This window comes from Prionailurus bengalensis, chromosome E2 (assembly GCF_016509475.1).
Source record: "Prionailurus bengalensis isolate Pbe53 chromosome E2, Fcat_Pben_1.1_paternal_pri, whole genome shotgun sequence".
NCBI lineage: Eukaryota > Metazoa > Chordata > Mammalia > Carnivora > Felidae > Prionailurus > Prionailurus bengalensis.
Genome location: NC_057352.1, coordinates 57,932,718 through 57,956,653, shown reverse-complemented (window position 1 = coordinate 57,956,653; position 23,936 = coordinate 57,932,718). Strand labels below are relative to the sequence as shown.

Sequence of the window (23,936 nt, the reverse complement as noted above, 5' to 3'; positions counted from 1 at the left end):
CCACTGGGCCCACTCTCCTCTCTCCCAGCTACTCCCTCATTCCAGCCACACCCCAGCCTCTCCCACGCACCCCCCCCCCCCCCCCCCCCCCCCCCCGTGCTCCTCGCCGCCTCCGGCCCCAACCCTGCCCCTTCTCTCTCCTCCCCGCCCTCCCTGCTCCTCTGCAGCCGCTCCCGCGGGAATCCTGCCGCTCCCGCGGGAATCCTACCCCTCCCGGGTGCTCCTTCCGGCCTGCTGGCCCCGCCCCTAGCCCCGCCCGCCGAAGCGCCATGAGGTGCATGCCTATTGGCTGACTTCTTTCCAGGGCTCGGCCCCCTCAGCGTCCATGTCTGCTATTGGGGCAAATAGCTGCCCGTCAGCGCTGTCGCCTGGCAACGGGGGCGGGCTGCTCCGGAGGAAAATCCACGCCGGAGACCTGAAAGGCAGGTTCCGCTGGGAGCTGGGCCGGGGGCGCTGGCCCGGCGGCCCGGAGCGAGCAGCTGAGCCAGGGGAGGGGTCTGGGGCGAAGGCCCGGGGCCCGGGAGAGAACGGTGCCCGGAGTGGGCTTGGGCCCTGCCCCTCTCTGGCCGCCCACTCCTCTGGGCCCCAGGGCGGGAGAGGTGGGAGGTTTGGGGGGGACAGCTGCGAGGGAGGGAGGGCCTCCCCGCGTGGTCAGTCGGAGCACAGAATCACCCCGCGTCTTCTGCCTTTCGTGTGGTTAAGATCAGAGGGTCCCAGCAGGTGCTTACTTACCCCGGGATCCCCTGGGTTGAGGCCCGCTCTCGGGAAGGGCTGTGGTAGAGGCGGCATAGACGCGGGGAGAACTGAGGAGCATCTGTGGGAGGAGACGGGCGGTGGTGGGGGGGGGGGGTGGGTTATGTTGGACTGGGGGTGGGAGTGGGGGTCTTGTATTCTGACCACAACTTACTAGCTCTGTGTGTGTGTGGGGGGGGGGGGGAGTAGTGGAGCTGGTGGCTAAGTTCAAGGGGAGAAAAACAGCACCCCAGGGCTAACAGCCCTGCAGATAAGCCAGTGGGGCTCCCTGGAGGAAGGGAAGCCAGCCTTGGGCAGAAGCAGGACAGGTCACCTTCTGGCCAGCAGGGACTGCGCGCAGCCTGACGGCGGGCCCAGGCCTGAGCTGACCCTTCGCAGAGGGCCGCTGGTTCTGGGATGTAAGCAGGGCTTGAAGTCTGTATGTCCTCATGAGGTGTTTGGGGGCCTTCCCACAAAGGGGGTACTGAGGGCCAGGTGACTGCCCTCAGGACAGTGGCCCCTTGGAGGCAGGGGCTGGATGTTGGCAGCCAGAGGGGAGAGCACCCAGGACAGGGGCCAGCGGGGGAGGCTGTGAGGACTGACCGTGCTATCTGCGGCTCCGTTCTGCGGGAAGACGGCTCCTGGCTGTCCCCCAACGCTGAGGGGGTTCCTTGCTTCCAGGCCGGGCTGCTTCCCTTGTTCCTGGGGAGGGACTCAAACTTGCCTTGCTTGGGCCCATCTGTCTCCATTTCTGGCACCCAGAAAGCCCCGTGTTGCCTCATTGATTCGTTTCTTCCTCATGATGGGGCTGGTAGCACTTCCCTCATTTTAATAAGGTGGGAAGAGGCTTAGTAACTTGCCCATAGTTATAAAACCAGCCAGTGTCTGAACTTGAACTTGGGTCTGTCCGTCGTGGCTTGCACCGTGGCTTCAGAGCTCAGGCCCTTGAGCTGAGAAGCAAGCATTCAGGATTATCTGTGCCCTTGGGCTCCGCCCCACTGCCCCGAAACCGAAACCTCAAGGCCAATTTCCCACCTTCAGCCCTGTAGCATTTGGGGGCAGGTAATTTGTCGTGGGGGGCTGTCTTGTGCAGTGCAGGAGATTTAGCACCTCTGCTTTCTACCCCCTTGACGTCAGTCAGCATCAGCAGCCGGACCTCACTGCCAGATGTGCCCTAGGGGACACAACGGCCCCCAGATGGGAACCGCTGGTGCAGGTGGTCTTAAAGTAACATCCAGGTACTTCCTGCTGAAAGAGAACTTGGTCTCTGTGAGCCTAAAGAAGACTCAGGCCAGCGTCGGGTTGCCAGGCAAAGAGGCTGTCCTACGTACCGTGAGGGTCCCACGAGAAAACCACTGCCAGGGAAGACAGTTCAGGAGGTTGTATCTGGGGAGAAGGACGCATTGAAGGCCTTGACTTCTTCCCCAGAGTTGGTGAGAAAGACTTGGCAAGATCGTAGTGACCTAGGCGAGGCCGGATGAACTGGGGGACACTTGGTGCCATTGTTGTGCCTTCTTTCAGAGGAGGGGGGCCCGTCCTTGGAACTGTTTCAGATGTGTCTGTTCACCTGCACTCGGCCGGCGCCAAGCACAGTGGGATGGGGGGCCGGGGGATGTTCTGAGGCTGATGTCCTCCCCACCGTGTGACTCCAGGCCTGGAGTCCTGCCAGAGCAGCTCTGCACACCCTTCTCCCTCCCACTTGAAGAAAACCTGTGTTGCCCGTTGGCCCTGCTTCTGGGCCTTTCCCATTGTCTCCTGGCGCTGGCCTGTGCCCGGCCCCCTGCTGATGGTCTACACCTCTCCTGTCCTCAATGTTGCCGGCTCGCCCAGCCCTGTTCCTCCCTCACAGCCGGTTGGGCCCCCGGGAGATCTGGCCGGGCCACTCTGTCCTGCTGTGTTTTCAGACAACAGTGGAGGGACGTGTTCCCGTGGGACAGAGGAGAAGGTGGGGGGCAGAGGTGAGTGGAGGCAGACGAGGAGGGCCCCCCGACTCCGGAGCCCTGCTGGTTCCCCTCAGTGATCTTAGTCCGCACCCCTGCACCTTTGTGCCCACTGTCCCCACTTCCCAGGGGAGCCCCCTGTGGGAGCCTGGAGACCCAGCCGGGGAAGTGTCCTTCTGGACATTTCCTCCTGCCTTGTGTTCTCCTTTCGATCCCATCTGACCCCTGCAGCACTTATCTGTCTGTCCCTGTGTGATGGGAAGTTCCTGCAGCCTAGCGCCTGCCTGAGGCTTCTCTGTGTCTGCCCGCACTCTGATGGGGTCTGGCCCAGGGGACGATGAGTCACTTACTGCAGGATTAGACAAAGAAGAAGGGCCTGGGAGGTGGGGCCTGTGGCCCCTTCGTGGCACAGCCTCTAGGTACACTGTTCCCTCACTTGGAACATTTGGAAACTTCCGAGGAGTGGCGTTAAATGTTGGTGAGCTTTTAGCTCCAGATGTCTGTCTTAAAGAGGCTGGCCTCCCCCTGATAGGGCGATTCCTTGGCTGTGAGCAGGGAGGAGGCTTTCTCAGGATTTGGGGAATTGGAACGTGGGGCAATCAGATAGCATCACTGGTAAAGAGAGGCCCGGGGGTGGTGTCCGTTGGGGATCCCATCCTTGCTGGTGGCTCTCCCCGGTGGCTTCTAGGTTTGTTTTCTTCTCCAGGCGGGACGGTTCGGCAAACGGAATTGCGCGTGCAGAGTCCCTGGCGGACTGTAGGGTATAGAGATGGAATCCCGGAGCTTGTCCTTGAGCAGGGGACCGGTCGTGGGGGTAGAGCATGTGGCACCGATCCAAGAGGCCCGTGAGTGCTGTAGGGTGGGGAGTGAGTCCCGCCGGGGTGGGGGTACTCGGGTCAGGCTGGCTTCCCGGAATAGACGCACCGGAGCCCACAAGGCAGTGAGAGGATGGGCCGGTCCACCCGAGAGGCCGGCCAGGGATGTGATGGGCATCGGACAGGCATCCTGCCCGCCTGCTCCGGGTTGCTCGGGTGCTGGGCAGGTGGTTGTCGGGCAGAGTCTCTGTGACTTCCAGGTTTGAGCAGGCAAGTCAGGCATGAGCCTGGAGGGGGTGAGGGGGGGGCAGTGTGAGCAGAGCCGGAGAGGGAGGGGCCTGTGCTCCATTTCAGTTAAGGCGATGCCAGTTCTAGGAAGGTCAGGAGTACCGAGTAGCCTTGGAACCCAAAGGCTGGGGGTGGGGGGTGGCTCTCAGGCTGCTGAGAAGCTTGAGGAGTGGAAGCATTTAGATCGGCTGGCCTGTGAGTGACAGCCCCAGACTGGGCTCTGCTGGCCCTCCTTTCCAGCTGCCTTTGTAAGCGCGCTGCGGTCCCTGTCTGAGTCCTTACTGGAGTCCTCTTTGGGGCACATGGGTCCCCCTGCCACGGTGGCTGTTAGGAAAAAAGATACCAAAATACCAGTAGCGTTGGAGAGGATAGGGAGGAATTGTAACCCTCCTGCTTTGCTGCTGGGGTGGAAGATGGCAAACAGTTCGGCGGGTCCTCAGAAATGGAACATCGGGTTACCGTATGACCCAGCAACTCGGTTCCTAGGTGTGTCCCCCCGAAATCTGAAAGCGGGGACTCGAACAAGTATCTGTGTACTATGTTCGTAGCGGCGGCATTCGCGACCCCCAAAAGGCAGACGCAGCCCCGACGTCCAAGGACAGATGCGCGGATACACCAAACGCGGTCTACCGAATCCCAGCAGAGTAATTCAACCGTGACAAGGGATGATGTAGTGGCCTGTGCCACGGTGCGGATGAGCCTCGAAAACACTGTGCTGAGGGAAAGAGACCGGACCCCAGAGACCACAGATTGTGCCATTCCATGTACATGAGTGTCCAGAACAGGGACGCCCGTGGAGACGGCCATAGGGGGCGTCCGCGGGCTGGGGGAGGGGGCGGGGAGTGAGCGCCAAGGGGGACGAGGTTTCCTTTTGGGGTGATGGAAATGTGTTGGAACCGGGTAGAGGTGGTGGTCCCATGACACTGCGGATGCGCTGAATGCTACCAAATTGGGTCACTTGAAAATGGTTAGTTTCACGTTGTGTGAATCTCTCCTCCAGAGGAAAGAAAGAAGAAGAATCCCTACTGTACCCCGTTTCCCCTTGAGGTCAGCCAGGTCTTGGTGGCCTGCCCTCCCCCTCCCCTCTCCCCCCTCCCTCTCCCCTTTCCTCTTTTCCCCCTCCCCCTCCCCTTTCCCCTCTTCCCTCTTCCCCTCCCCCCTCCCCTTCCCCTCTTCCCCCTCCCCCCTCCCCTTTCCCCTCTTCCCCCTCCCCCTCCCCCTTTCCCCTCTTCCCCCTCCCCCTCCCCCTTTCCCCTCTTCCCCTCCCCCCTCCCCTTCCCCTCTTCCCCCTTCCCCCTCTCCTTTCCCCTCTTCCCCCTTCCCCCTCTCCCCTCCCCTCTCCCCTCTTCCCCCTCCCCCCTCCCCTTTCCTCTCTTCCCCCTTCCCCCTCTCCCCTCCCCTTTCCCCTCTTCCCCCTCCCCCTTCCCCTTTCCCCTCTTCCCCCTCACCCTTCCCCTTCCCCTCTTCCCCCTCCCCCCTCCCCTTTCCCCTCTTCCCCCTCCCCCCTCCCCTTTCCCCTCTCCCCCCTCCCCCTCCCCCCTCACGGGCTCCACCTGGCCCGAGGCTCCTCTCTCCTGGGCTGCCGGAGACGGTGCCTGTGTCTCAAGCAATGTCACCAACGCGGGTTTCCAGATGAAGGCGAAGGACGGAATGAATGAGCCACAGCACTTCACCTCCTGAGAGGCTTTTCTTCTCTCTGCTTTTCTTTCTTTTTTTTTTTAATGTTTATTTGTTTATAGAAAGAGAGTGTGCGCGTGCAGGGGAGGGAGAGCCGGAGACAGGATCCGAAGCAGGCTCCGGGCTCCGCGCTGTCAGCACAGAGCCCAATGTGGGGCTCGAACCCATGAATTGTGAGATCATGACCTGAGCCGAAGTCGGACGTTTAACCGACTGAGCCACCCAGGTGGCCCTGACCCTGCTTTTCTGACCCCCCAGCTGGGGGCAGATCCAGGATCACAGGGAAACGCCCGTCCAGTCCCACATTCACTTTATAGGTGGTATTTTTAAGGCGCTGCTTTGATTCAAATACGTGTGATCATCCAGCCTTCCAGACTTTTTTCAAGTCAGGTTTTAAAAAATATGAGTATTTCGATTAACATACTGATTTTTCTACCTTTTCAGTGACAATGAGTTTTAGAACCATGTTTTCTTTTTTTTTTTTCTTTAGAACCGTGTTTTCAAATAACGCGGTCCAGACTGCTTGGCTGTCATGAGTATGCTCCAGGGGGCCGGGGTCGGGCTTTCCCACTTTATTTTCATCGACTCTGTTGCTGAACCACCTTGGAACCTTGCTCAGCTCTGAGGGGTTCCAGCCCCTTTTTGCAGCTAACTCGGCATTGACTGACTGACCATGTGGTTGTCAACGTTGATTTTCTGTGACGACTGTGCTTTGACCTCTCTGACGTGATCTGTGCCGTGGTGTCTTCCGCAGAGAATTCTGCCGGATACAAGGAGACATGGGCAACAGCAGAAGCCAGTCGGGACCGAGGTTTTGTTCACAGTTTCTCCCCGCGGAGCAGGCCGAGATCGATGGGTTGTTTGACGCTCTGTCATCGGAGAAGCAGCTCCCAGATACCTCCCCCAGGTCCTTCTCTCTGAGGACAGTAAAGGTGAGAGCGGGACGTGGCCGTCAGCGTGAACTCCGGAGCAGGTGCTGTGGCCTTCGGGCCCAGGTCGGCTCTCCGTGGTTGTCGGATGGACGTATGGCACTCTGCGAAGTGCGTCTTCTGTAAAGGGCAGAGAGGATGCGTTCTCTGCTCCGCGGGCTGCGTGATCTCTATCGCGACCGTTCTGCCTCTGTGCCGCGGTGCGTTGGGGGACACTTCCAGCTTGAGACCAAAGGGGCCAGCCCTGCTCCCCGTCTCTTAAACCTTTGTCATCCGATTTCCCTCCAAGACCGGGTGGCGGACTGTCTGAGCCAGATTCGTGGGTCCAGAAACCACGGGTTCTTTTTTTTTTTTTTTTTTTTTTAATTTTCTGAGAGAGAGAGGGCACAAGTGAGTGAGGGACAGAGAGGGAGAGAGAGAGAGAGAGAGAGAGAGAGAGAGCAGGGCTCATGCTTAACCGATATGGGGCTTGAACTCCCGAAGTGTGAGATCATGACCTGAGCCGAAGTCCAACGCTTAACTGACTGAGCCCCCCAGGCGCCCCCAGCAACCACAGTTTCAAGTGTACTTTGCCTTCAGATGAATTTGTAAGTGTTTGATGTTCTAGGAATTTAATGCCCTCCTAACAAAAGAATGACGTTTAAGTTCCGCGTTTACCTGACAGCAGGTTCAAACTGCCCATTTCCCCATCTTTGCACCCCGTTCCATGGAGCTTTTTTTTTTTTTAAAGTTTATTTATTTATGTAGAGAGACAGCATGAGCAGAAGGGCAGAGAGAGGGAGAGAGAAAGGATCCCAGGCCGGCTCCACACTGTCAGCACAGAGCCCGACACGTGGCTCGAACCCACGAAACGGTGAGATCATGAGCCAAAACCAAAAGTCGGACACGTGACCAGCTGAGCCACCCAGGCGTCCCCTATGGGGCTTTTTTAGCAGTGTGTTTGGCCAGACAGAGGCAAGACCACATCCTCCTGGGTGATGTGGAGGTTACAGTGTGGGAAGGCGTTCCAGCAGCCGCCTCCTTTAGTATGTGCAGAGTGGGAGCTGGGGGGCCTTTGGGGATCCCCAACATGCTCACTTTGCAGACGAGGAAATCGGCCAGGGAGGTTATCTCGGTCACAGCTATGTGCTGTGTGTGTGTGTGCGCGTGCACGTGTGTGTATGGATCTCCACTAAACCAAAGCACCCCAGTTTCCTGGGCCACCCACTTAGCTGAAGCAGACAGAACCAGCCAGGGCAATTACATTTTTTTCTTAACGTTTATTTATTTTTGAGAGAGAGACAGAGTGCGAGCAGGGGAGGGGCAGAGGGAGAGGGAGACACAGAATCCGAAGCCGGCTCCAGGCTCCGAGCTGTCAGCACGGAGCCCGACGGCGGGGCTCGAACCCGCAAACCGTGGGATCATGACCTGAGCTGAAGTCGGACGCTCAACCGACTGAGCCCCCCAGGCGTCCCGCAACCAGGCCAATTAAAGGCATGAGCGCAGGGTAGAAATGATGTGCACAAATGTGTATGTATCACGGTAAGTGGGGTGAAAGGTTGATCAGAAAACCGGGCCACTGAATGAAGTGTCTTCTGGGGAAGAAGGGTGGGTTGCTTTTTCAGGAGAACCTGGAAAACGTTGACAGGACTAGGAGTACTCTTGAGGGGGAGCGTAGGAACCTGCCTTACAAGACCCCCAGGGTATCCGTCTTGTCACACATGGTGCGGACACAGTCCTCAGTTCCAGGAGAATCCAGTTTTCAGACCCCGCTGCAAAGAACGTTCGCGATTCAGTGTGTGTGTGACTTGCTCGCTCGCCCTCCATTTATTTGGAATCCCTGGAGCAAAGCAGATTTGATTGATGTTGGAGTGAAAACGGGGAGCGGTATTTACAGGGCGTTATTGACAAGATGTTAATTAAGAATTCGACGTAAATAAAATGTAATTAAAAAGACACATTGAACACCTTGGGTAAGAAGTAAGAGCTGGAGGAGAGCCGGTCGGCTGTGCCCAGACATGTGTTCCACGCGTTAGTAAATTCAGACACGTACGTGGCTGCCACTGGTCTAGAATGAAGAAAGTGGAAGCAGAGGGAGGAGCAGCCAATGGCCAGAGGCAGGAATGACGTGGCCAATCTGGTGGGGACTGGAAAGTTGGCAGGGCGGGCTGGGCACAGACTGTGGAAGAGCCTCATGGCCAAGAGGAGCCACGAGCCAGGATGCGTCAGGCATGGGCATTTGGGGGGGGGGGGTGATGCCCTTGGGTGGGCCCACGTGGAGTTAGCAAGGTTGAGTGCTGGTGGAAGCATCCGGGAGCAGCAGTGGGTGCTCTTGGTCCCTGGTCCTTTTCCTGCGATCCCGCCACACTTAGCTTGGCCCCATGTAGCCTTTTCTCCGGTTTGTCCCCAACAGAGTCACCTAGGGGAAGCCCTTCCCCCAGAGATGGTCACAAGACTGTACGATGGCATGCGGAGCCTCGACCTGCCGGGGAAGGCGAAGGGGCCCAGCGAGAGCGTCTCCCGGGAGCAGTTCACAATGTTCATGTCCCACTTGCTAAAGGGAAGCTCCGAGGAGAAGAGTCTTGTGATCATGAAAATGATTTCTGCCACAGAAGGTCCCGTGAAAGCGAGAGAAGTCCAGAAGGTAGCGAGGCCGCAAGACCCTTTAGGAGGTTTCGTGTCCTCACCTGGGGGCTTAGGATGAGGGTGGGACACAGGGAGACGTCCCCCTGGGGGGACCCTGGTGAGGTCAGGACCCTGGACAGAGGCCTTGGTGAGCCGGAGCGTGAATGCCCTTTGTGTGATCTCGTCCCACCCTGTGGCCCATGATGGTCGGCATTGAAAAGATAAACGCCCTTCCCTGTGCTGATAGGAGGTAGGTCATGGGTCAGGGTGGAAATGTTACTCATGGTAAAACTGTGGTCTTGCAGTTCACGGAGGATCTGGTTGGCTCTGTAGTGCACGTGCTAAACTACAGACAGGAGCTGAGAGGCTGGACCCAGAAGAGGGGCCCGGGCCCCCTGCCCGGGGTGCAGGTGCTGGCCACCCAGCTCTTCTCCGAGATGGAACTCCGAGGCAAGTGGCCCGTGCGCTCGCCCACTGAGGCCTTGGCGCCTAGACTGGTACCCCACGGTCTCAGTTACTGTAGCCTTGTCGTGAAGCTTTGAAATCCGTAAACGTGAGTCCTCCAGCTCTGTTCTGGATTATCTTCTGGGCTGGCCGTAAGACGTGCCTCGATAGACTTGAAAGGATTGAAATCCTACAAAGTATGTTCTGCAACCACAATGGGATGAGCCAGAGGCATTTGGGAAATTCACAAACAGGCAGAAATTAACATAATTGTTTCTACTGTTTCCTCTTATTCTGCAAGGTCAGCAGTGATGTCCCCACTTTCGTTTCTGATCTCAGTCATTTGAGGCTGTTGATTTTTCTCGATCAGTCTAGCTGAAGGTCTCTCGGTTTTTGGTGGATGTTTTCAGAGAGCCCACTTTTGATGCAGTTGGTTTTCTCTGTGTGTTTCTTCCTTCCTTTGTCTCTATCCTAGTCTTTCTTTCTCGGGGCTTCAGATTTAGTTTGGTCTAGTTTCTTTAGCTCCCTAAGGCTGAAGTTTAGGTTATTGATTCGAGATCTCTCTTCTTTTTCAATATAGGCATTTACGGCTATACATTTCCCTCTAAGCACTGCTTTAGCTGAATCCCATAAGTTTTGGTACATGTTGTGTGTGTGTTCATTCCTCTTGGTATTTTCTAACTTCTCTTTGATTCCTCCTTTGTTTGGTCTGTTGCTTGCTTAGATGTGTGTTATTTGACTTCTACATGTTTGTGGATTTCCCAAATCGCCTCCTGTTAGTGATTTGTAATTTCGTTCCATTGTGGTTGAAGAACGTACTTGGTATGATTTCAGCCCTTTTAAATTTACTGAGGCATGCTTTACACACTCGTTTATATGCGGACTATTCCAGAGAATGTGCCATGTGCACTTGAGAATCATGTATATTCTATTCCCGTTGGATGAGAAACCATACGTGTTTGAATTCACTTGGGATTTAAAAATACCTTTTTTGGTTTGGTCTACTTCAAATGAATCCCAATTCATGCAAATGAATCCCTTGGCAAAGTAGATTTGTTTTATAAAAGCATTCTTTTATTATAAAGCTGGATTTTAAAATGCATTTTGGACACAGGTCATATTTCAAAAACCAAGCGGTGAAATTTGGAACTTGGACAGAAGAAGAACAATACGTATAAAATATCAGTGGTCTGTCTTCTGTTACCACCACCATATCGCCTCCATTCTTCGTGGATAAGAGATATAAAACAGGACTGTAGATAGATGTGAAGCATAATTCAGAGTTCATGAAACCCGTTCTTCCCAGATAAACTGGGGTGGGGGGTGTCCAGTAAGTTACCCAGCCACTACCCTGACTTGCCTGGAGAACATCACGCTTGGAAAGCTTTGCCAACTGGCTGTGTTGAATAGAGGCTCTCAGAGAGTGGCTTTTGGTGTGGCTGTCTCCGGAACACCCACTGGAGGGCTTTGGGGCTGGGCCCACGGGTGAGGCCTGGCTGTCTCCTGGGCCTCTGAAGCGCAGCTTGCAGAGGAGAAAAGGTGCGGCTGTCAGATGGTCAAGATCACTGCCGTCCAATAAAAATGGAATGCAGGCACTGATGCGAGCCACACGTGAAACTGTAAATCTTCCAGTAGCCACGTTGAAAGAGGAAAAAGAAACAGGGGAGTTAACTTTTCACGTGTCCAGAGTATACTCTAACATCAGCGGTCACCATAAAAGGTGATCGGGGTATCTTACATTTCTTTTTGGATACCAAATCTTTGGAATCAGGGCCGCATTTTGCACTAACCGCACAGCTCTGTCCAAATGAGCGTCACGGCAGGTGCTCTGATGGGGGTCGTGGATGTCAGCTGATGCGATGGCCCCACTGGTTGTGTCTCCCCCTCCCCTAGGCAGCGAGGAGCTTCCGGGGCCTCAGCAGCTGGACCGTGACTGTGACCGAGCCGTGATCGAGGACTGGGTGTTCAGGGCCCCCCACGTGGCCACGTTCCTGAGCGTGGTCATCCACAGAGGCTTTCTCCTCCCACGCTTGTCCCTCGATCTGGCCCCCCTGGTCCCTGAGCGTCACGTGGACCAGGAGAGGGTGTTTGAGAGCATCCTGGACGTGCCGGCGGTCATCTACGTCAACGCCCACCTGCCCAGGGAGCAGCGGCACCACTGGCACCTGCTCTTCTCATCTGAGCTCCACGGGCACAGCTTCGCCCAGCTCTGTGGGCGCATCACCCACCAGGGCCCCTGCGTGCTGCTGCTCGAGGACCGTGATGGCCACGTGTTCGGTGGGTTTGCGTCCTGCTCCTGGGAGGTCAAGCCTCAGTTTCAAGGTGAGATTTGGCCCCCCAAAACCGCAGGCAGTAGCACGGGGTTTGTTGAGACTTCCGGCCTCGCGGTTGCTGCCTGGGGACCCCCGAGCCGAGCAGGGCGTGAGCGGGGCTTTCTTCTGTGTCCTCCAAGTGCTGTTCTGGATGTGGTCAGGAGAAAGGAGACGCTGCCTCATGTGGTCTGGTGCTTCCTGGGTTTCTTCTGTGATTCTGGCAGCAGAGGAAGGCAGAGAGGACAGGGATCCCGACCCCGGATTCAGGCCCGGCATTAACCGCGCCGGGTCCGGGCCACGGGGAGGCTGGGGGCTTGGGCTGCTCCTGTCCGCTGGGTGTCTCCTCCACGGGCCGCCCCCCTTCCTGGACAGCCCGTCCCCTGCCCGTGCGTCTGCGTGGCTGCTTCTGTCTTTCCCTTCTGCCCGGGTTTTTCAGTCTTGTGACTTCGTTGTAATTCGAACGCTCTTGATGTGACTTTCCGTGCGCTGGATGGCGGTCTTTTAAGGAAATTTTTCCGCTTCTGTAAAGAAAAGTGCTCTGAGAAACATTTTTAAAGGACCATTCATCTCCTGGGCAGCAGGCTGCTCACACACTCAGAAGTGATGTCCCTGCGTGAGCCCCGGCGTGTGGCCCCGGAGGGTCTTCTTGGCTGTGAAACGGGCCTTTCCTGGAGGTTCTGGGAGACCCGACGCGGCCCTGTCCTCACGCCCAGGAGCCAAATGGTTAATACCGGCCCTGAACAGGTCCTTAGACAAGACAGACGGGGTGGAGGGGCGCCTGGGTGGCGCAGTCGGTTAAGCGCCCCACTTCAGCCAGGTCACGATCTCGCGGTCCCGGAGTTCGAGCCCCGCGTCGGGCTCTGGGCTGATGGCTCGGAGCCTGGAGCCTGTTTCCGATTCTGTGTCTCCCTCTCTCTCTGCCCCTCCCCCGTTCATGCTCTGTCTCTCTCTGTCCCAAAAATAAATTTAAAAAGTTGAGAAAAAAAATTAAAAAAAAAAAAAAAGACAGACGGGGTGGAAAGGCAGTCCCTTGGGGACAGGGACTGCGTGTCTGAACTAGGTCATCTGTTCGTCCCCAGCCTTCTCTCCATGCCACTCTGGGGGGGCCTCCTGACCAGCCCCCTGGTTTTCCTCTCACCTTCCGGTCCATCCATCGTGTCCCAGCGCGTCTGACCTGCTGCCCTTCCTCTGAGACCCTGAACGCTGCCCGCAGGAGGTCGCCTCTTCTCTCCAGCCTCCTGACCCGCGCCTGTCCCCCGGTGCTTTGTGTGCAGTCTCCCCGGACCCCCTGCAAGCGGCACCCTCCCATCCTCTGATTCGGCACACGCTTCTCTTCCTCTCCCCCCGACCCGTTGGCATGGCCTCCTCGTCGGGACTCGGCGCGAGGTCACCTCCTCCAGGAAGCCTTCCCAAACGTGGGAGGGCCATGTGCTCCCTGCGCATCCTCTGTCACACTGCACACCTCTGCACACCTTCCTCCACTCCGCGAGCTTCTGCGGGCCGGGACGTCGTGTCCAGGTGGCACAGCTGCCATTACCGGGTGGGTGGGAGGAGCTGAATCCCCGAGATCCTGTTTGTTCTAGGATTTGCGTTTCTCTGGGTTTCAGAATGTCCTAGATCTTGAATCCCGTTGCTGCCACCAGCCCTTCTCCACTGTGTCCAGGACCCCCAAGAGTGCCCACGTGTCAGTGACTCCCGTGGAGCACCTGCAGGTCTCAGGCTACGGTCCTCCTCGTGGCCGTGATTTATTATGGCAAGAGGACACGGGGCAAGGTCGGCAAAGGGACAGGGGCCAGCTTCCAGAGCCCTCTCCCCGGGGTCACACGGGACACGCTCGATTCCCCAGCAATGAGGCGTGAGAGCACATGTGAGGTGCCGCCCTCCAGGGCTGCTCGGTAGGGACTTAGCACCCCGGGTTTTATCGGGGGCCGGTCACGTGAGCGCCCTCTGCCTGGCACGTGCCCAAATCCCGGAGTCCCGGGACGAAAGCAGGTGCTCGGCCTCAACCACACCGTTTGCACAAAAGGGCCGGCCCAGGGAGCCGCTCTCGCCAGCTCTGGGAGCAGGGGACCCTCCAAGCCCCCAGATGGCGGCTGAGCGACCCTTCTGGGGGCCGCAGTCTCAGCCCTGCTGCGTTAGCTCACCTCTTGTCCCCACCCTCCTTGTCACCGTGTCTGGGGGAAGGAATGGGGCATCCTCCCCCCACCCGGCCCTGCTCAAGGCCTTGGGGGAGTGACAGGTGCTGTCCGCTCGGTTGGGGGCTCGGCCTCAGCATTTGGAAGAACACGCCTGCGAGTCGCGTGGACTTCCACCCCTCCCAGCCCCTTTGGCATTATCTCCAGGCTGTTTCCGCTGGTTTTAAAGTTTTATTAGCGAGCGGGCTGAGTCTTCGGTAAGAACGGTGGAAAAATGCCAGCTCCCAACTTTCCAACCCCAGTCCGTGCTGTTCCGAGACGTGAGGGCAGAGGTCCGGCAGAGGGCAGCCTCGCGTCCCAGACGCAGGTCAGGTTCAGCGCAGGAGCTGCCCTAACTGCTTGACGTTGCGGGCCTGACGTGTAGCAGCTGCCGAGTCGCTTCTGTTTTGCTTACGTTTCTGTGGTGCGGTGGACAGACTGGCGGCTTTGGGCCGAGCAGACGGTCTCCCCAGTGCTGGGTGGGGGGCTCGCCTTCCCCGGCCTGAGCTCCCCGGCACTGCATGAACTGGTGCTGCGCAGAAAGGCCGCCTGTGAGCGCCGCGGGTGGTGGCAGGTGCTGAACCCACGGCTGTCCCTTGGGTAGCGGGTATCGCTGACGTGACCTAGATGAGCCTTCTCTGGTAGCTTGATGGCTTTGCGGCCAATAATGACTCCTTGGACCCTCGCCCCTAGGGAGGGAGCCCCCACGTGGCCCTCCCGACACGGCCCTCCCCGCGAGAGCACACCCGGATGCCCTTGAAGGAGGCCCCCTGCTGCCGACCACGTGCACTTGGCGGGCCTGTCGCCTCGCTTAGCGTCTGGGACCAAGGCAGTGTTGGTGGAAAGCCAGCCTTGGGGTTGCAGGACAAAGTGATGCTTGCACGGGCACCCGGGGCAGTAGGGTGGGACCAGGCAGTTCATCGGCCCGAAAACACCCCAGCCTTCTGGGGCTACATAAGCCCGTGGACTCAAGCCGGAGTCTTTCGCCTGGAGTAAAGCCCTCTGTCGTGTGGCCCCAGGCTCATCTGTCTTGCCCTCTGACCCCGGCGCTCACAAACCCCGCAGTGTGGCCAGGGTCCCCTCGGTTCCCTGCCTGCCCATGTCTTGTCCCACCACGGGGTCCCTCCCCCAGGAGGTGCTTTCTCTCAGCCACCTCTGGTTCAGGATGTCCCTCGTGACCTTGGGTCCACCCCCCTCTCCTCGTGGATCTCTCTGGATTGGAGGCCCAAGGGTTTCCTGCCCAGACTCTGCCAGCTGAGGTGTCCCCCCCCACACCCCGCCCCGCAGAGCCCTCTGGGACTCGAACCCCCTTTCATATCCATCGTCAGCATTCATGCTGCCGGACTGTTCTTTCCCACCTAGCGAGTGGCCGGACCCCCCAAAGTACTGGCAGCTGGTTGTTGAGTTTCTTGTACAGGTGATTTGATATCAGGTGTCTTAACGATGTCCCCAGGGAGCCAGGCCTCAGGGCCGCGTTCTTACAACTGTGGGGAGTATCCCCTGTTTGGTCCCCACCCAGGGAGGTCCCTGGGGGCCCCCTGTGTGGCCTCCATCCCTGTCCGTGGTGCTGACGGTGCTGGTGGAGAGGAAATCGCAGCGGGCAGGAGGGAGTCCCTGAGCCTTAGGATGCTGGTCATTTCCAGAGTGGTGACCGCCGCCTTCCCCGAGGGGCACACACACGTCCACACTCATGGCCGGAGGGGAGGCAGAGGGTCGCGGCTGCCCATGTGTTCCTTTTCCGGCCGCAAGTGCCCCGGGGGCCACTGTGCACCTGCAGGCTTTCTCCCCCCGGAAGATGCATTCCTTCAGACTGGGGACACATCCACTCAGTGTCACGTGCCCACTGGAGGGGACTGTGCTGGCGAGGCTCCTGCGTGAAGGGGAGACTGCTCTTTTGACTTGAGTGCACTCGGTGGGCAAGCAGTGGCCGATTCCCCTTCTGTCTTCCTTGGTGAGAGCTGGAAGGTGTCCCCAGCAAGCTGCTGGTACACTCACCACCACCACCCCCACCCCTGCCCTGAGCTCACCTCTGGGTGCCTGGGGTGGGGGGCGCTGGTGGGGGGACAGCGAGAAGGCCCGGCCTCTGCGGGGTCTGGGACCTGCCCACTGACCCCTGGTGGCCACAGTCCCGGTGTGCAGTGAGCTCCGGGGGCACAGGAAGACCCGTGTGCAGAGTTTGCCTTGTGAGCTGTGGCTTGTTTGTGGTCCCTGCTTGTCCTGGTGCCCAGCTCACATTGGTGACCCTGCTTGTCCACACCCTGCTCACTTTCAGGGGACGACAGGTGCTTCCTGTTCTCTACCTCCCCCCGCATGGCTGTGTATACCTCCACGGGCTACAACGACCACTACATGTACCTGAATCACGGGCAGCAGACCATCCCAAACGGCCTGGTAAGGACTTGAGGAGAGCAGGGGATGTGCCACCTTGGTGCTGTCCTTCCCGCAGCGGGGCCAGTCCCTACGTGCCCAGGCCAACGCTCTCCCCGCGAGCCAGGGGAGCCGTATGCGCTGGGTCGCGTGCGTGAGCCGTGTTCATTCTGCGCGGGTCTCCGTGCTGGCGTGACAGCTGGGACGGAAGTCTCTCCTGCACGGTCAGGGTGTGTGTCAGTGGCTGGTGTGCAAACGGTGGACGCGGCCAGTTTTCCCGGGGTCAGCTGGCCGGCCTGTGGCCTTTGTGGCTGGCGATGAGCTGGGGGAGGGGCACGCCCCGACCTGGGTCCCGCCCCGGACCCGTCGGGCGTTGTCAGTGGGTGACTCACAAAACCGGGGCTCCCGTCAGGGTGAACACACTTCCTATCTGCTCTGTGCCGCGGCCCGAGACTCAGCCATGGGAGGAAGACGGTGGGGGTGAAGGCCAAGGGTGGGTGGGGGGAGTGGGAGCTGGGTCGGGTGCCCACCAACGGGCCCCCACCTGTACCTGTGAGCCAGTTTGGTTCACGTGACAAACGGGTCCCCTGCCAGCTCCCCAGCCTGTCTCTTTTCTCTGCTTCTTAACACGAAGCAGCTTTCGGGAAACTCCAGCTCTGTGCTCGCCGGTCCACCTTGTCCCAACGGAGACGCCCCGTGTTCCTTCCCAGGCTGCTGCAGGGCCTCCGCGGGGCCGCCTGAGGACCCTGGAAAGGGCAGTTGGGTGGTCTCCGGAGCAGCACCCAGTGGGTCCTCAGTAATCAGCCCGAGAGAGAGGCAGCCCTGAGAGTCGGCAGCTCCTGCTGTGGTGTCTCGCTCAACTTCAGTCGCCCGCCACCAGGGGCGCCAGAGGGCGGAGGTGGCGGGGACGTCGGGGAAGCTCATCCGGGAGGCTCGGTCCCCCGGCCACCTGCTGAGCGTGACCACGTGGCAGGGGCAGGGGGCGCGGAGAGAAGGGGCATGAATCGCCCCGGGTCTGCTTCCTATGTCTGGTCCCTGCGGTCGCCCGCACCCCGTAGGCGACGTGCAGTGTCCCGGTCTGAGCGAGCCAGGCACCTGTCCGGGGATCCGGACGCGGGTTTTCCAACCTCGGGATCCGTGCTGACCTCTCGCCTCCTCCTTTCGCGGTTGGGGTCTCGGGGCCGTGACCTCCGGTTTTGGGCGTGCTCTGCTGTCACTGGTCCCCCCGGCCCCGGGAGGAGGCGCCGCGATGACCGTCTTAGCGGCTTGGGACGGGTGCCGGGATGCTGAAATTGCTGCGCTGTGTGTGTGTGTTGCGCAGTTAAGAAAAGGCGGAGGAAAACCGCATCCGCCTCTGAGCCGCCTGGTCTCCGTCTGCGGCTTAAGGCAGGGGCGGGCGGGGCGTCGGACGGAGGAGGCGCTGATGCTCGGCCCCCACCCCCTGCAGGGCATGGGCGGACAGCACAATTACTTTGGGCTGTGGGTTGATGTCGATTTCGGGAAAGGACACAGCAAGGCCAAGCCCAAGTGCACCACGTACCACAGCCCTCAGCTGTCCGCCCAGGAGGACTTCCGGTTTGAGAAGATGGAGGTGTGGGCAGTGGGCGAGGCGCCGGGCTCGCAGCAGGTGAGCGCGGGCCGTCGCTCCGCGTGTCGTGTCTCTGCGGGCCGTCTCTCCGCTCACGGCGTCTCTGCCCTCCCGTGCTGTCTTTCCCCTCTCCGCGTGTCGCGTGTCGTCTCTCCACGGGTCGTCTCTCCTCTCCCCGCGTCTCTGCCCTCCGTGTGCTGTCTCTTCCCTTTCCACGTGTCGCATGTCGTCTCTCCGTGGGCCATCTCTCCTCTCTCCGCGTGTCGCCTGTCTCTCCGCGTCTCTGCTCTCTGCATGTCCCCTGTCGTCTCTCCGTGTGCTGTCCGTCCGCTCTCTGCGCGCTGCCCCTGTGCTCCTGCATCTGGAGGCGGTTTATCCGGAACTCATTCCCAGCGGCTGCTGCTGGACTGAGAGATGCCCGCGGGTGAAGGGCAGAGCTGGGAGTCCTGTCGGGCTCCGTGCGGTTTGGTGGAGGAAACCGGTTCTGGAACAGGGCCCTGCCCCAGGTGGGAACCCGGGCGGGTGCACAGCCCGTCTGCAAGACGAGGGGGCTCTGGGGTTCCTTCTCGTTCCGGGGTCCTGCGATGGGCCCTCTGCCCCTCATGACCCCCAACGATGGTTCCCAGGCTGGGGGGCACCTCACTGAGGGCACCACAGCCCCCACTGTGTTCTCCTTGTGGCCAACAGTGGGATACTGATCCTGCTGTCATGAGCTTGAAGTCAGCAGGACGTTCCTGTTTGTCCCCGGCTGTCGGGGAGATGCTCACCTCCCTTCCCTTCTTCCCAAGGCCCAGAAGAACAGGAGCATCCTGACTGTGGACCCTGAGGCCCAGGCGCTGCTGGAGATCATCGGGCGCCCTCGCCACAGCCAAGGGCTCCAGGACGTCCCGGAGGATGAGTGAGGAGCCCCCCGGGCTCGGGCCTCCCCAGAGCTGGATCCCGGCTGCCCTGTGCAGGGCACAGCCTGCAGACCCCTCCCTCTGTCGCACGTGCTCAAGTTCAACACAGAGCCATGCTGGTCACGTCCGGGACCACCCGGAACGCAGTAAAATTCTTTTGCTGCCGTATACGGATCGGTCAGTGCCTCTCCCAGAAGTTCCGAGGGCCAGCAACCTGGTCCTTGTGTTGTTTCTTGCCGAGGCAATCCGGGGACACAGACGCCGAGGCCTCTGCCTGGCATTTGATAGGCAAGTGCCTTCCTGCCGCGCAGGACGGGTTCCATGTGCCGGGGGTGCTTGGCCTCTGCTCAGGACCCTGCAGCCGAAACCGTGCCTTGATGTTGCATTTCAGCTGGTGAAGGGCAGAGGCATTGGGGTGTGGGTCTCCGCGCTTTTGGGGAGCAGCTTCCCCTGACATGAAATTTCTGTGTTGATAAAGCAGCACAAACAGTGCACTGGGGCCGGGGTGGGGGGGGCGGGGGGGGGGGGGCGGCGGGGAGAGCCAAAGACTCGGGAGAGAGCAGGTGTCCCCGTGCGACGTGTCCTCAGTGGTTTGCAACCGGGCTCCACATCCGCCCTTCTCAGCTGGTTTTAAAGGAGCCTGTGCCATGATCTACGGATCACTGCCAAGGTGTGGTTCTGTCACCGATTTAAACGTGGGGAGGGCAGAAGCCCCACCACGTCCCGTCGCATAAACTGGTGGTGAGTCACTGGGAAGTACTGACCCGGGTTCCTGACCCTGGCACCGCCTCCTCGGTGTCGCCCCCTGGCCCACAGCGGCTCCCAGAGGGGGGTGACGGGCCATTCGATAGCAGGGACTCACTTTGAACCAACTCGAGTGACCCCGGCCGCTAACTGCGATCTAGGTGGGTGTCTGAGACGGGCTAGAGGAAACCAGCCGCACCGAGAAGTCCTTTCCCGAAGAGCTGTGGGCTCGTCTCCAGAACACGTATCTCCTCCTCGCCTCTCTCGCCGTAGACTTTTCACCTTCTGCAGACCTGACGAAGAACGTGACCCCTTATGATCGACATCGCCGGATTCTAAGCCATTGTCAGCTGAGCTGTGGGCATTTTTCAACTTCTGCTTTTGCTGCCAAGAGGCTCCTCCAACTTTGCACTCGGCAGTTCCCCCCCGGCTGGGCGGAGGGCCTTGCAAACTAGAAGGCACGCGCGTGCCTGGCCAGCACGCAGAGGGACAGCGGCCTGACACAGACTTAGTCACTGTTGATTCTGCTTAAAAAAGCCGGCTTTTAATAAGCTTCTCTGGTACGTTGTGTGCTGTTCTCAGCTGCTGGGATCCCAGGCACAGGACATTAGGATCCTCAGGTCTCTCTGTAGTAAGTTCTATTTATTACCGAAAATCCAAAGAGTTTGGTAGGTTCTGCACCTTCAGTTTGTTGAGGAATTTGTTTTCACGGAAAGGAAACTAGGGGCGCCTGGGTGGCTCAGTCGGTTGGGCATCCGACTTTAGCCCAGGTCACCATGTCAAGGTTCGGGGGGTCGAGCCCTGCGTCGGGCTCTGTGCCGACAGCTCGGAGCCTGGAGCCTGCTTCCGATTCTGTGTCTCCCTCTCTGTGCCCCTCCCCCACTCATGCTCTGTCTCTCTCAAAAAAGAATAAATATAGAAACATTTTTTTTGTCAATGCAACTCCATACCTCACTAATAACAGGTCTGCTGGTATCTGTACCTTAAATACCTTCACTGCCGCCTCTGTTTATGGCTGTCAGAGAGGGTCAGACTTTGTCGGCCCGCTTTCCTTCCTTCTGCTCATTCTCATCAGAGTTCAGATTACAGCCCAGGGTCTGTCTCCCAAGACGGCACCCTCACACGAGGAAGGGCGGGCGCCTCCGGGCGCTCGGCAGCCTGGGGTCGGGCGGGGGGGGGGGGGCGTTCAGCCTTCCGGTGACCTCTTTGGGTGCGAGGCTCTCCGCACACAGACCTGCTCTCTGCACACGCGCCACCGGGCCTGGGAAGCATGTGGTCTTAACGAATGAAGAGTTGGTTCTTTTGTGCAACAGGAATAAGAATTGGGGACCCGTGGTTTCCCCTTGAGTGAAGACCAATCAGGGCCCCAGAAGGTGCTCGAAGGAGGAGGCAAAAGCATGTCGTTTGTGGTGCGATCATGGCTACTGTTCGTTTTTTCCCCACCGCGTTTCCTTTACTTCAAAAAACGGCCAGATGTGTACACGGTAAGGAAGCTTGAAACACACATGTGTTTTCCGCGACGGCGTGTCCCCCGCTCTAATTTTTTTTGGTGGAGATCACTGAGTCTCCCCATCTGTGATTTTTTGTCGGGAAGAAGAAACTCTTAGAAGTTGAATGGTTGGATCCAAAAGATGCCTCTTAATTTAGAGGCTGACCCATGAGCCAACCTCTTTTGAGGTTTTATAGCCCTGCCGTACGGGAGCACCTGTTTGCTGCGTTCGTGCGGACACTGTGTTCAAACTTCGTTTTCATGGACCTCATCACGTCTCAGCTTCATTTTTTCAAAAGCCGTCTGTGTCCTGCCCTCCTGGTGTCCTAGGGTGTCGGTTTTCTTCTGACTGATGTGCAAGAGTGCTTTTTGGAACGAAGCAAAGTAGCTGGTGACTTGCATGCTAAGTATTTTTCTCCAGTTTGTCGGACTTGATTTTTCTATACGTGAATTTCGCATTTTGTCCCATTTAGCCAGCGTTTCCCCTTAAGGCTTCTGAGATTTGTGGTATGCTTGGAAAGTTTTTTGCCCACTCTGTGATTTAAAAAAAAAAATGCTGTTTTCTGCTGCTGCCCCTCTGCTTTGCATTTTTCCTTCTAAATTTTTGATCCATTCAAAACGGATTTAAGGTTTTGTTTTTTTTTTTAATGTGTTATTTATTTTTGAGACAGAGGGAGAGCGTGAGCAGGGGAGGGGCAGAGAGAGAGGGAGACACAGACTCCGAAGCGGGCTCCAGGCTCTGAGCCGTCAGCACAGAGCATGACGCGGGGCTTGAACCCACAGTCCACGAGATCGTGACCTGAACCAGAGCCGGATGCTTAACCGACTGAGCCACCCAGGCGCCCCCATTCAAAATGTATTTTCAAATGTACCTCTATCTTGTCCCAAAATAAATTCCAGTACCTTTTATGTTAAGTGGTACATTTCTCTCCCACTGACTTAGAAGTTCTGTCTGTCTCATCACCTGAGTGTCTCTTTGAACTTGAGTCTCTACCTCATGCTTTAAGTCGTGGTGTTTTATGATAAAAAATGCCAGAGCTGTTCCCCGATGACTTCCGGTTTCTTTTGGAATGTTCCTCCCTGTGCCTGCCTGTTGATTTTCTCCGACCGCTGGTAACCCTTCCAAAAAGTTTGATGGTTGCATTTTGGAGACCGCATCGAACGTAGATTGGCACAGGCAGGGCGGACATCTGGTGCATGTGGCTTCCTCCTGTCCCCGAGGATGGGAACATCGAAGTTTGTGATGTAGATTTTGTCGTTAGTATCGGCACTGTATATGGATTTTTTTTTTTCCTCCTGAGGATTGTTTAAACATAGGAAAGCCCTTGATTTTTCTACTTAGTTTTGTACCCCAGCTACCTTGCTGAATTCTGTGGTCTGGGGGTTTTGAACCTTGGGCCTCAGAATTCTCTAGAAAGCCTCCTGAGGTGCAGATGGCAGGGCTGGGGAGGGGCCTGAGCGTGGGCCTTTGTAAGGAGTCCCCAGGCTTAGTGTTTTGGCCCCTGTGATTTCTTCTTTTTCCCTCCAGCCTTATTGAGATCTGACGGATACAGGAGTCTGTGCAAGTTTGAGAGGTAGGTACATACAGCGCGTTGAATGCAATCGTGAACGATTGTGTACCTGGAAATGAGGATAATTTCCCTTTGATGGAAATGCACCTGGCCTTTTACTGTGAAGCAGGGTGCTTTTCAGATACATTTCCATGTAAAGGAAGGATCCATCTGTAATTACGTTAAGAGTTTCCGTCTAGATGGTGAATGTTATAAAAAGGTTTTCCCTCTTAAATAAGGAACCCAAATCAGTAGGGCTCTAGCTGCTGAGCCGTGTTTGTATTTATTTTTTCTTTAATTTTTTAAAATGTTTTTATTTATTTTTGAGACAGAGAGAGACAGAGCATGAGCAGGGGAGGGGCAGAGAGAGAGGGAGACACAGAATCCAAAGCAGGCTCCAGGCTATGAGTTGTCGGCACAGAGCCTGACACGGGGCTCGAATTCCCAGACCGTGAGATCATGACCTGAGCCGAAGTCGGACGCTTAACCGACTGAGCCACCCAGGCGCCCCAAGCTGGTTTGTATTTAAACTGCCAAGCTTCGAATGTGTGAATTCATTTGGACTGGGTTCAGTACGTGTGTGTTCAAATAGGTTAGTCTGGGGTGTCTGGGGGGCTCAGTCGGTTAAGAATAAAATCCATTCTGACGATTTTTTATATCCTGGTAAGTTTTTCATCTTATGCAAGTTTTCAAGTTCACTTACGTACGTTTGACCAGACTACGTGAAATCTTTTGAGCTGTGGCTTTTTGCTTCCATTTTCCCTACATTATGTTGTAGCAATTCTGTTTTTCTTTTAAATTAATTTTTTTTTTAACGTTTATTTATTTTTGAGACAGAGAGAGACAGAGCATGAGGAGGGGCAGAGAGAGAGGGAGACACAGAATCTGAAACAGGCTCTAGGCTCTGAGCTGTCAGCACAGAGCCTGACGCGGGCCTCGAACTCACGGACCGCGAGATCATGACCTGAGCCGAAGTCGGATGCTTAACCGACCGAGCCACCCAGGCGCCCCAAATTAATTTTGCTTTTACAGTATCTCCTGCTGTTCGTTTCTTTTTCCAGTTTGAGTCGATTGTTAAGTTCCTACATGAAGAATGGAAGTAAATGCATATATAGAAGCATCACTTTTCTCTTTGAACTCTGCCTTCTTTGGTAGTACTGTATAGACTCTGATAGATGTGTTCTGGGTTCATGGTTGGCTTCTAGATTTTCTTTTTTATTTTTAAATTTTTTTCTCAACGTTTATTTATTTTTGGGACAGAGAGAGACAGAGCATGAACGGGGGAGGGGCAGAGAGGGAGACACAGAATCGGAAACAGGCTCCAGGCTCTGAGCCATCAGCCCAGAGCCTGACGCGGGGCTCGAACTCACGGACCGCGAGATCA

The 23,936-nt window shown here is 57.4% G+C and overlaps 1 protein-coding gene across 2 annotated transcripts; it reads left to right on the top strand.

Annotated features, from left to right (window-relative positions):
* The first annotated feature begins 330 nt into the window (after nucleotides 1–330).
* On the top strand, nucleotides 331–18,937 carry MEAK7 (MTOR associated protein, eak-7 homolog). Of its 2 annotated transcripts, XM_043599789.1 has the most exons (8): nucleotides 331–422; nucleotides 6,207–6,384; nucleotides 8,774–9,004; nucleotides 9,291–9,435; nucleotides 11,323–11,751; nucleotides 16,188–16,306; nucleotides 17,730–17,909; nucleotides 18,659–18,937. In XM_043599789.1, the coding sequence occupies exons 2-8, from the start codon at nucleotides 6,232–6,234 to the stop codon at nucleotides 18,770–18,772; spliced, it is 1,371 nt and encodes a 456-aa protein (XP_043455724.1). In that variant the 5' UTR covers nucleotides 331–422; nucleotides 6,207–6,231; the 3' UTR covers nucleotides 18,773–18,937. The 2 variants fall into 2 exon arrangements, with proteins under 2 accessions (XP_043455724.1, XP_043455725.1); XM_043599790.1 differs by lacking the exon at nucleotides 17,730–17,909.
* Nucleotides 18,938–23,936: the final 4,999 nt, after the last annotated feature.